Source organism: Corythoichthys intestinalis, chromosome 4 (genome assembly GCF_030265065.1).
Source record: "Corythoichthys intestinalis isolate RoL2023-P3 chromosome 4, ASM3026506v1, whole genome shotgun sequence".
NCBI lineage: Eukaryota > Metazoa > Chordata > Actinopteri > Syngnathiformes > Syngnathidae > Corythoichthys > Corythoichthys intestinalis.
Genome location: NC_080398.1, coordinates 46,535,220 through 46,548,282, shown reverse-complemented (window position 1 = coordinate 46,548,282; position 13,063 = coordinate 46,535,220). Strand labels below are relative to the sequence as shown.

Below are 13,063 nucleotides of genomic sequence, written 5' to 3'. Positions count from 1 at the left end.
TGAAGGCTGCACCACAGCACCCAAGAGCAGAAGGGGGACAAACCTTTTTTTTTTTTTTTTTTTTTTTTTTTTTTTTTTTTAAACAAGACGTTTAGCAGCTAGCCACCGCTCATTGGATGAAGACATAACACCTGGCATGTGATGGAACAGGGCGACTTACGTGCACACGTGAAATTTCATTATGACACATGAGTTTTACTTGTATTGATATTAGTGCTGTATTTATCAATTTTCCGTGTGGTATCAGCCGAGGCCGATACTGTACTGGCACCACGTTTTCACCAGAGCAAGGCCCTTCGCTCCCGGCCGTTTTACTGGATTTTGACTGATTTTGCAAGGCCCACAGAAAATTTTTTCTATTGCTATATAAACATGGAACCCACCTAAAGAAAGATTAGACTCTTTCTTTCAGCAGGAAAAAAAAAAGCAAGTTCATATCTTTTCCATTGTTTAGAAATCAGCATTAGAAAATAGCTTAGTTTGAGCAATTTTCCAATTTCTGATGAAAAAACAGAAATTGAGCTTTTTGTGAAAGCATACATTTCCAACATAACTTTTGACTTTAACACAGCTATTTTTTGCTTTAATTACATCCCAAACATCTGAATAATGTTTTCCTTTTACAAAATATCATAAAGAACAAGACAAATAGAGCTTTTGATAGCAAAGTAACAATTTATTTACACATAACTAACAGAGATGACGCTGTTGTCGCTGAGATGATGCTGTTGTCCCCGCTTCAGCCGGGTAAACTTTTCCCTCATCGTTGCCTGTCTCATAAAGATGGATTTTTTTGAGTCTCTGTGGGGTCTGCTCGGCGCGCCCGCTGCACTGGTGGTCCCGTTCATTCCGCTCGATCGTCCAAAGCCTGGCATCCCAGGCGTCCTCTCGGTTGTTCTGCTCGGTTGTCCGCCGCCTGGCATCATTCCGCCAGCGCTCTGACCGTGCGGCAAGGCCATTCGTTGCTGTTGAATCGGGCTGCGGGTCTTACCAAATGCGCTACTGCCCTCCAGTGGACAGTTTTATTGCTTTAAAATGGATTTTCAGCATTGTGCTTTGGAGCTCAGTTGAATCAGGACCCAGAGATGTCTTTTATGACAAAAAACGTAAAAGACGTATAAATACGTCTTTGGGACACTGAAACAAATAAAAATAGAACGTATTTATACGTTTTTGGGAGCTAATGAGTTAATATTAAATTACCGCATAGCTACGATCTTTAATGTAAAGTCACTGCTATCAGACAGTGCTTAACTCATTGTCTGTCATTGACTGTGCTAGAAGTCAAATCCATTTGAAGTGGGAGGGTCATTCGTTGACACCCACTTTAAATAGATTGGACATAAGCTTATTTAAATTAACACAATTGGACATGTATCATCATCTTCACCGGTTGTGCGACAAAAGTATTTCCTAATAGATGTGCACATGTATAGGGCAGAAAACACAGACAAGACTGAAAATGCAGTTTCTGCTCTTGCAACCCTCTTTAAAATAAACTGCTGTATTTTAAGCCAAAAGACCTGTTTTGTTTGATAGAACAATATGTCTATAAGCTGCCATAACAGATTCATGGCGCATTAAGCCCCAAACTATTTTTAATTTGTCCGTTTTACCCTGGAAACCCCTGTTTACAGATGTCGCGCAACCGCTTTTGTTTTAACCCAACCATAAAAACAAGGTACGTAATTATATTTATTGTTCAAAATGTCTGTTATTTTTAGCTTAGAATAATTAATCGATGTCTAATATTTCGTTTAAACAAAACAAAACAAAGACTTTAAAAAAGTTATTCACTCGCATATTTTAAACAAATTATGTCACAATTAAAAAAATGGTGTCTGTAAATAAGTCACGGATATCTACCTAATACCTATCGCTTAACTGTATTTTTTCTTGTTACTGTCGCATTTCCCCCGATACGTTAGATGATAAATAATCGATTCAAACAAAGAAAAATGAAAAAAAAAAAAAAAAAAGTTTAAAAAGGTAAATATATGAAAAAGAAAATCTCGACCACTGCTCGATGTCTGCATCTCGACCCTTGTTATATTACCATGTTTCACCAATGAAATCCCCCCAAAAATCCGGCTGTGACCATTCACAGCTGTGTCTTGACACTGGTTGATACATGCTACATGGAGTTTTTGGATCAGAACAAGGTAAGTAATCGATAATATCTCGTTAAAATCATGGTGTCTTTAATTATGCTCTCTAAGGATTTCACCTCATGTTAGGGTTTCACTGTTTAAATGGTTTTTTTTAAATGCCCACCTGTTCAAAATTTTTCATCCCCCTGAAAATTGAGATTGTAAGCTTTCCAGATGATGTATCACACGTGCATATAGGACAATTTTGAAATTTGGCCAAATTGGGGGTCTCAGAGCGGAATTTCAAGTCACCTGAGTGTTTTCCGCCATAGACAAGTTTCCTGAGAGAAACATGGGCGACGCCATCTTTGACAATTCCCGCTCCGAACTTCCAGTATAGACAGAACAACATGAAGTGCAGTTGAAGTAAGCAGTGTGTTGACAAAGTTAAAACTGCAAAATCAAACCAGAGGAACCCACGGAATCTCCAAAAACGGATTCAACACGACCTAGATGAGACTCTGAGACTTTCTGTGCTGTGCGTGAACTCCTGGAAGCACCTACATATATATAGTTGGAAGTGGAATGTTTTGATCAGCGGTCCAGCTGGTAGCTTCAATGTGCCAGTGTCGATCTACCTCGCCATACGCCTTAAATCGAAACCAGCTGCAGACAATTAGTTAAGGATGTGCTTCAAATCTAAGTCTCAACCCAAAAGATATTATGTGTGTTCTTATCACTTCGTTGATCAATCGTGGAGAAAATTATAACAACCTGTGCAGCATGTGTTAACGTGAGGTGTAGATTGATACGCCGGCCACTTGAGTGACCAAAATGATGTAAAATTACAAATAATATTACGGTTTCCGAATGCAGAAGGGCTGACATGGATTTTGTTGTTACAAGGAAATACTACAATGTTTGTACATATAAACAATAAAAATATGTCATTCTTTTTTATTGCAGATATTGATCGCAATAAAACTTTTGGACGACATGATTCCATTCCTTGTTTTATTTAAAACGATTGGAGCATGTGCAAAACAGGTCAACAAATCACAATTTATAAAATTATGAGAAAAATATTAATGAAGGTGGAGCATTAAGTCGAGCCTTCCATCATCAAAGAAGAAACCACATAGTCTCGATATACAGTATGTCCCTCATTGTACAGTAAGTGTTGCTGTGAGGCACATCAAGTTGTCTTCCTTTGCCTAACAGTGTCTTTCACCTGTAAACAAACGAACAAAAAACTTGTAACACTTGCATTTATGCGTTTAAATAATTCTGCCATCCTACACGTACTGATCAGCAACAGGCTAGCAGCAGATAACGTGTTGCAGCCAACGCAGTACAGTATTTGTACTAAATAATATTAAACATCAAATACAATCATCATCGTAATAACAATATCAAAGACGAGTCGTATCATGCGGAAGAGTTTAGCTTTAGTATTTTTTTAGCACCGGACACATGAAAATGTGGGATAGGAAAAACATACCTTCATTAACACCAGCGGCAACATGGCTAGATAAACACCCGGTCTTTGTATTGGCACGGGCTTGGTTCCACATCTGCCTTCATGAACATGTTGTCCTCCCATGTCGTGATGATGGCTGATGGATGCGGTATTCCCAAATTGTCTTTTTTGAGGGATATTGATGAGTGATGCCAATCCAGCTCCACAGTTGTTTTGGATGGAGAAAATGTAAAACTGAAGTCGCCAGCAGAAATGCGGAAGTAAAGCAAAAGTGTCTCGGAAACTTGTCTATAGATTTAAATAATTTTAGTTGTTTTTTTTAATTAAAAGTTTTATTTATATACTTTATGCTTCATGCTACACATTCTACAACCAGGAAGTGGCAAATTCCCGACGGCTTTTCTCAGTGCTCACCTCTCCCGATATTAGTAGGAAGAACGAAGAACGCAGGTATTTGCTTAACTGGCACAGTGTGGCATCACACTATAGTCAATTTCAGTCAAATAAACTACACAAAAAACACACTTCAACCTGGGCACACTCAAACTTTGCCTAGCAGTATCATATGCAGGAATCATTTAAAAACAATGAAGCTTACTTTAATTCTGTGAGGTAACAATCAGACACCAGAACAGATATTTTTATTTAAAGGTAACCAAAATATCGCAAGTGACTTTGTTTGATTTTAGGAGTTGCACTGCAGTATCTTGAGTAATCCCAGTCGATTGATGTAATGTATGGAAAAGGCAGGTAACGGTAGGGTTGCCACCTTTCAGAAATAGAAATAAGGGACGCCCCCCTCGCGCCCAAAGCCTTACGGGCGATAAAAAGCGGCATCCCCAAAACTCCGAAAATTAATAGAAATGTATATTTTTAGATGACAAAGCTAAATTGTGAATTTAGAATTGTAAATTCAATACGAAAAGCAACTTTTAATTTCCAATTACGGAACGATTCCGTATTTCAAGGGACGGGTGGCAAGCCTAGGTGACGGTGTAAGTACTGAGAGTTGCAGTTATCGATACTGTCATATCTTATCGCTTTCTCGTAGCAATATACAACATCACATAGGTATGTTGACAATGTTGCTGTGCGATAAAAGTACATGACAGTAAACTAAAATGGCCACACACAAAAAAACGTTTACGATATTTGTATTATAATGTATTCTTGGTTCATAAAAATAAAAATCATTTGATGAATAGTGAGGCTGCACATTCACAGTTTTGGAATGCATGCGAGATTAGTTAGATGAGTTTTTGTGTGGAAGATGAGGATTTGGTGTTGAATCTCATCTTGTCATGTCAATTATAATGGGGAAAAATGCAAACACATTGAAAGTTTAGGCACCGCATAAAGAAAAATAACCTATAATTGCAATTTAGCTCCACGGTCAAGCTATTCATGAGTACACCTTGACTGTGTGGTCTCCACCGTCCACAACCATAAGAGTGTTGTTAAACATCAATAGTCCAACAGGTCTAATAAGTTGCTCTGCTACAAGAGGAGTGAGAACAGGAGCATGTTGTACACTCCCAAAAGTCCAAATCATCCCCTGAAGGGAGTCGACTACAATTAGGTGTCCATTTTTGTCAAATGTCACAGTAGACATGTTGATCTTGACGGAAGCTTTCAGGTTCACACTTAAAGTGTCTGTCTGATAGAGGATGTGGAAGTCTGACGTGAACACTGTCAATCTGGAGTAACTTTGCTTTCTTGTTGAGTGCACATGTTCCATCACTGCCGTGTGACTGGTCGTCCTGCAGCACGCCACCGCTTTGGGGCACTCCAACTGCGTCACCACTACACCCTCCTGTAGTGTGATGCCCTGTCTGTAGTCCACTTTGATACGAGATAGTGTTCCCGCATTCATATCCGACACCAGGATGTGGCCGCTGCTGTCCGTGTCCACCCCCCATGGCATGGACAAGCTGCCCTTAACCGTTATCACGTGGGTTCCCCTGGATGTGAACACCTTAACGGCTTTATCTCCAGCGTCGGTCACAACTACGTGGCCGCAGGGGGTCACCGCCACATCCAATGGGTAACACACATCTTCACTGGCATGTCCTCTTTGCCCAAAGGTGTGCAGCCTCTTCCCCTGAGGAGCAAATACCACCACCCTTTTCTCACCGTCGTGCACTACAAATACAGTTCCAGAAGATTGCATTACCGCCAATCCAGTAGGGTTAATTAGGGTCCCCCAGCCACCAAAAGTCAAGCAGAGACTTAAGGCCTTGCCACTCCCACCCGAGGCCTCTTCTTCTGTCTCTTTCTTCAGGCAAGGTGCCACAGGACTGAATAAGAGCAGCTCCTGCAGGTCACATAGAACTTGACAATGGGAGGTGGCGTCAACAGGGCACAGCTGTCGACAGAAGGGGCACTCCAGCTTCCTCAGGACAGGGTGGGTCAGAACCCTGATGCATTCCGCACACAAGACGTGACCACACGACAGATTCTGCGGCCTGCGCTCGGCCTGTTGAGCGTTGAACTTCTCAAAGCAGACTTTACACTCAAGCAAATTGACCTGGATCTCTCGCAATGTGCCCTCGGTCTGCCGCAGGTCGCCGCGCTTTGAGCAGCTGTGAGCCATAGCTGCAGACAGATGATCTTAATCTTAGCTGCAGGAAAGACAAAACGTGGTTGGAGTGCTTTCTATCGAGTAGAGAGGAAAAGAAAAATGAGTGAAGTGAGAAGAGCACTGCAATATTATTCACATTGCTGTGCAGGGTGAAGTAGGCCCAAGTCACGTGATGTTTGGCAACAAATAGCTGAATGCTCTGCTGCCCTCTTCTGGAAACAGACTCAATCACGTGCTGATGACGAGATTTTTCTGTATATCATGGAATGGTGGCTAAATTTAGTGCTCACGCAAGCGGGCTTCTATAATCTAAGTATGGATAAAGCTTACATTCATAAAATCAAAAATTGGTAGCGTGTACCTTTATCTTAAAAATCCATTTTCCAATTCACAACTGTAAACAATCGATGCTTTAACCTAATTTGCATGTTTTTGGAATGCTAGAGGCCAAAGTAGCCACGCTAATGCAGAGATAACATGCAGACTGCATAAAGAAAGGCCAGGGCCCATATTTGAAACCGGTGTTCTGCCAAAATGTCCTACTTCGGGGAAACATCTTACATGAGGCGAATTTGACACCCAAAGTACTACCGTGCGCTTTCAACTTGTTTTGTTTAGATGCATACAAGCAGAATGTCAAGGGCGTCACTAGGTTTTAAGAACAGAGGGGGGCTTAGCCCCCAGGAGTTACACAGGATGTAAGTGAACGCAGCGTTCAAGCACAAAACTTCATAAACAGCTAACAAAGACTGATAAATTATAAATATATATGCATATCTTTAGTCATAGAGGCTAATGCCATGACTTTAACTCACAACACAGTAATTGTTTGTTCTGAAATATTTGTAAATCACACATATTACATTTCGGGCACATATGTAACAAAAATGGCTGTAATTTCAAACCCTGAAAAATACTACTAATTACTTGAATTTCAGTAATATCTGGGTCAGGTTAATTTGCCTTACACACACACCCACCCACCCACCCACCCACAAATCCAGAAATTATTCATAACATACATAAAAAGTACAGGCCAAAAGTTTTGCCTGTACTACTTTACTTTGGAGTTATATATGTGTGTGGGAGGGGTGGGGGTGTATGTATGCTATATACAGTATAATTATCTTCTTGGATTTCTCCACTTCCTAATCATTACTCTCCTACTCACCTTTTAAGTAGAAGTCTCTCCCCTGTCACCCTCTTTGCTCCTCTGCACTGACTGCTACAGGTCTATAAAGGTGCTGGAGTGATTATTATTAGTATATTATTATTATGACTACCCAATGATGACAATCATTCGTGAATGACCTCAGCTTCTGTACTCATCTGCATAAAGTGAGAAACACAGCTGATGCTCCAGAAGGAAGTCACCCCAAAGATAGTGGTAACAAGAGTGTCCACTTACAGTGCCTTGCAAAAGTATTCGGCCCCCTTGAACCTTGCAACCTTTCGCCACATTTCAGGCTTCAAACATAAAGATATAAAATTTTTATTTTTTGTCAAGAATCAACAACAAGTGGGACACAATCGTGAAGTGGAACAACATTTATTGGATAATTTAAACGTTTTTTAACAGATAAAAAACTGAAAAGTGGGGCGTGCAATGTTATTCGGCCCCCTTGCGTTAATACTTTGTAGCGCCACCTTTTGCTCCAATTACAGCTGCAAGTCGCTTGGGGTATGTTTCTATCAGTTTTGCACATCGAGAGACTGACATTCTTGCCCATTCTTCCTTGCAAAACAGCTCGAGCTCAGTGAGGTTGGATGGAGAGTGTTTGTGAACAGCAGCACTTTAAACAGAACCCTGAGACTATCACAGAGCAGGTGCATTTATACGGAGACTTGATTACACACAGGTGGATTCTATTTATCATCATCGGTCATTTAGGACAACATTGGATCATTCAGAGATCCTCACTGAACTTCTGGAGTGAGTTTGCTGTACTGAAAGTAAAGGGGCCAAATAATATTGCACGCCCCACTTTTCAGTTTTTTATTTGTTAAAAAAGTTTAAATTATCCAATAAATGTTGTTCCACTTCACGATTGTGTCCCACTTGTTGTTGATTCTTGACAAAAAATTTTTAATTTCATATCTTTATGTTTGAAGCCTGAAATGTGGCGAAAGGTTGCAAGATTCAAGGGGCCGAATACTTTTGCAAGGCACTGTAACTAGGACCTTCACAAGGCATTTCAGACTAACTAGCTAGCAGCAGCGATATTTTAGAGTTGGAATTTAACTTTTGACCGCATAACAACAAAGGTAAAAAACGTGCACAGAGATCGACTGCAGGGGAAGGAATTTTTTTTTTTTTTAGTTTAAAAAAAAAAAAAAAAAAAAAAAAGTACTGCCGACTGCTAGCTAGGCCACACGGAAAACACGGACTGGATTTTTCAGAGATGTGGGCGTTCTCCATATGATCAGGTGGAATGGATTGGATAGCGACACATGTGAAGGGGCTCTCTGACTTACTATATAAGGCAAACTGACAGATTTATAATCATATTTAGTTAATAATGACAGGTTATATGATTATTGATTTAAACTAATAATCTGGCAACTTCATTGTGAATATGCCAGCATTTTTTGTAATGTTTTTATTCTTTCTTTTTATCCCGATAAAACAAAATTATTTAGGAGGGCTTAAGAATATTTTAACCCTTGGGCGTTATTTTATTTTGACTAAATTCTTGTGATTTTGTCCAAAAAATGGCTTTTCCTTTGAAGTGTGATAACTAAGTCATTTCTGAATATTTTTTCACTTTCAACCACTCAAAATCTTCAGTGGCATCAGACCTATCTACACATATAAGGTTTTTTATTTTTTTTAATTTTTCAATGCCCCCTATGGACAATAATAGCAGCATTATCTGAATAGCAAAACTAACTATGCTGTATATATATAAAAAACAAAAGTCTAATTTGAATATTCCATATCACATAGTTAGAGGCTTGAATAAGTCGTTAAGTCATAACAACCGATTTTTTTATGCATGCCCAGTTTTTACACATTTGCAGTTTTCTCATTTACACTAAACTCTTGTGATTTTGTCCAAAAAATGGCTTTTCCTTTGAAGTGTGATAACTAAGTCATTTCTGCATATTTTTTCACTTTCAACCAAAATGTTCAGTGGCATCACACCGATCTATACATATATAGTTTATTTTTTAATGCCCCCTATGGACAATAATAGCAGCATTATCCTAATAGCAAAACTAACTATGCTATATATATATATAAAAAACAAAAGTCTAATTTGAATATTCCATATGACATAGTTAGAGGCTTGAATAAGTCCACAAGTCGTAACAACCAATTTTTTTATGCACACCCACTTTTTACACAATTGCAGTTTTCTCATTTACATTCAACTCTTGTGATTTTGTCCAAAAAATGGCTTTTCCTTTGAAGTGTGATAACTAAGTCATTTCTGAATATTTTTTCACTTTCAACCACTCACAATGTTCAGTGGCATCAGACCTATCTAAACACATAGTTTTTTTTGTTTTGGCCCCCTATGGACAATAATAGCAGCATTATCCTAATAGTAAAACTAACTATGCTATATAGGCTATATATAAATCAAACTAAAATATTTTATATTACATCATTGGATAAGTAAAAGTCGTAACAATAGATTTTTTTTTAGAACAAGACTGTGACAACGTGACAATAACTGATCTGATGATAGAATTTATGTTAACAATTTTACAAAACATACATACAATATAACAGTTAACATAATAACAATATACACAATTCATGATGTGCACTTTGAGATTTGTTGTTCAAATGTAAAGTGCGTTATAAATAAAATGTATTATTATTTATTATTATGTTTGAAGCCGAAGTGGCTTTGTGCAAAGGCCACATTGTTTGCGCTTGGACGGGGGTCCAGCTCGCTGCTCAACCAAGCCTTCGGCAGAAGGCGGTGGTTCCCGTTTTAGGACTTCTGGCCGAATTAGAGCCTTGCCAAGTTCCTCAAGAAATAGTCGACGCTTGTAGCTTTTCTTCACGTTCCACTCAGGGTAGATCTCCGTGAATAGCACAAATGCGCTGCAGGACGAAATGTCCGGCATGTGAAAAAACTCACACAATGGCCACCTGAGTGCGCGCCGGCGGCAGGAGTATGTGCCACAGGCCTGCAAAGCACAAGCGCACACAACAATAACAGCTTTGATCTTTGATCAGCTTTTACAAGACAAACCTTGATATGCAAAACATTTGCTTACTCACTCTCGTCATTACCTCGATCGCCGTCATTTTCATCATGCGCCTCAAGGTGGTCATGTCCGTGCCCCCGCATTCTGCTCCCCGCTTTCATCTCCGTCATTATGTTGTCAACCATTTCCTAATCCTCGTCATCAAAGCCGTCCTCCTCCGGCATCGAAAGTCCGGAAGAATTTGTTCAATGTCTTCTGGGCTCTCCAAAGAAGCGTCCGAACAAAGGTCGTCGTCGTCGGAATCAGGATTTTCTAACACCATTCGAATCGTGTCCTGCGGTGAAATACTTCTCGCCGCCATCGATCACAGTTGTGTTGAAAGAAATGCAAAATGGTGATCCTCGCGAGAACAGAGACTCCCAAAATGCCCAGAACCAATGAGAGTAAAGAAATTCAAACACCCAACCAATAAGAGTTGAAATTCAAACGACAACAATAAACACGTGTTTTTTTGTTTTGGTTTTTTTGCATTTCCGGGAAGTACCTTTTTATTGTCTTGTGCAAACGTGCAAAATTGCAAATATGCATGCCCAAATAAACTGAAAGTGAGCTCAGACAACATTGACACCAATTTTTTGTAAAGCCAACCGTCTTTATTGCATTAATTTTTGACCGATCTGAAGCTAGCGTCGCAAGCAAATTCATGTATTGGCCTATGGCTCCATCTAGTGACTTCTGGGTGTCAACACTAAATTTTTTTTATCTGCATGTTTTTGACTCGCCAAAGAAGCGATTGCATCAATAATCACGGAAAATGCATTATAAAACATCAGGTTTACAGCATATTAAAAATCATGATTTATAATGGGAGTCAATGAGCCAAAAATGGCAAAATAACAAGAGTTTAGTGCAAATCTTCCCAGCCTGTTTGCAATAAGTTAGAAATTGCCGGATGGTGCCATTTCGAACTTCTACATGATTTAGTATCCTGCAGGAAATATCAGCTCCCTAGTGTATTTTTTCAAATGCATTTTTTTCCTTTTAAACACAGAAAAAAACGAAAAAAGCCAAAAAATGGACAAATAACACCCAGGGGTAAGGTGGCTGCATTTTTAAATTTTTTAAAAAATTAAACATGTCTCATATGTATCTATTTCCAATGCAAAATCTGAATAAATACATTGACCAGACACAATTTTTTTTTTTTTTTTTGTGGGGGCGATGGGGGGATGCTACTTCGCTGTTTTTCACTTATCGCGAGGATTATGGTCCCCATTAAACATGACAATATTTGGTAGTTAAAAAAAAAAAGCTCAACAAGTATGTGGACGCTACGTATCAAGTATATTATTTTGTTGATATCTAATCATTATTGACTTTTTTAATACAACCAGAAATACTCATTATGGCCCCAATAACACTCTAAAGTTGACCCCCACCGCCACTGTATTTAAATAACTTAAATAGGGTTCAATTCAAATAATCACAGCATTTTAAATACCGTAGTCAATTTACTACAAATCAAGACCACTAGATGATGTAAAAACTCAACGGGCAAGATTCAGGATTAGACCAGGACACGTTGCCCCCATAGTTTTTCATTCAGTTTTGTATCAAGGAAATTCCGCCCTCGCTCTGGAATCTGAACATGTTTTCTCATTTAAATTATTGGCAGTTTCATGACTATCCATACAACATAGATACTTACCACGCCATAGACAAATTCCAACATCTTCGTGTGAACCCACTTTCCAATCCCACAAGACTATGTCCTTCGCTGCAAAGTCACATTTCCTTGCAATGCATTGGTAATGCAGCTTGACATGAGGAAGCTATTTTAGTTTCATGATGTGCAGTGAAATTGGATCTCACACAAGTGAAGGCCTTTAGAGGACGGCCGAGGTCATCTGTGATTTCCTTTTGTCAAGAACACAACATACCTAATGTAGGGTAAGTTATTTAAAAAGGAGGCGAGATCAACGGCTGGTTAGCATTAAGTCGCCGCTCTAACCTTATATGTGGAATTTCTTCTGTGCCGGACGGTGAAGGTTTTTTGCGACTCCATCATGCTGGAAGCACAGAATGAGGCTTAAAGAACATGTAAAACATTTTTAATGTGGTTCAGTATTGTTTCACAGTGATATAGAACGGCACAAGTAATTTCCCAAGTTAAATTTTTTGGCAAATTACGGATACAACCAGGAAAAAGCATGTAGAAGAGAATCTTTCTATCACACCTGTAGCTGGTCTCAAACATACAAAATTCTGATTTGTCAGGTATTATTCATTAGAGGTATATAACAAAAATTATTAGAGATACAAAACAAAAAATGCAAATATTGGCATTCAAAGTTCAAATGCAGTAAGTGTAAAAGCGTCATCTCCATCGTGACTGTGTGGAAGATCTCTATGAAAACATGAGTGCTGTATTCTGCCGAGACAGAATACAAATAACCTTAACACGCAAACATCGAGACAAATATGCTTGTATACTCGGACAAAACTACAAGACTGCAACAACAAAATTGAACTTGACATACTGAGTCATCAATGCAGTTGTGCAAATCATGTGGTTGCAAAAGAGATGGTTCAACTTTGACGTAAAATTGCACACGTGTCACTTACTGCATGAAATGGTACCTATGGCACAAAATTCAAATCAATCTTAATTACTCATTGGTTGCCATTGACGGCAATCTAGTGCACTTGAACAAGGAAGGCTGGCAGTGAATAATCCTGTTTCAA

The 13,063-nt window shown here is 39.0% G+C and overlaps 1 protein-coding gene across 1 annotated transcript; it reads right to left on the bottom strand.

Moving 5' to 3' along the window:
- Nucleotides 1-1,922: 1,922 nt before the first annotated feature.
- Nucleotides 1,923-7,547, bottom strand: LOC130914889 (E3 ubiquitin-protein ligase NHLRC1-like). The gene is made up of 3 exons (XM_057834467.1): nucleotides 7,323-7,547; nucleotides 6,288-6,403; nucleotides 1,923-6,191 (listed from the first exon to the last, which is right to left on the bottom strand). The coding sequence occupies exon 3, from the start codon at nucleotides 6,161-6,163 to the stop codon at nucleotides 4,973-4,975; it is 1,191 nt and encodes a 396-aa protein (XP_057690450.1). The 5' UTR covers nucleotides 6,164-6,191; nucleotides 6,288-6,403; nucleotides 7,323-7,547; the 3' UTR covers nucleotides 1,923-4,972.
- Between the last annotated feature and the right edge of the window lie 5,516 nt (nucleotides 7,548-13,063).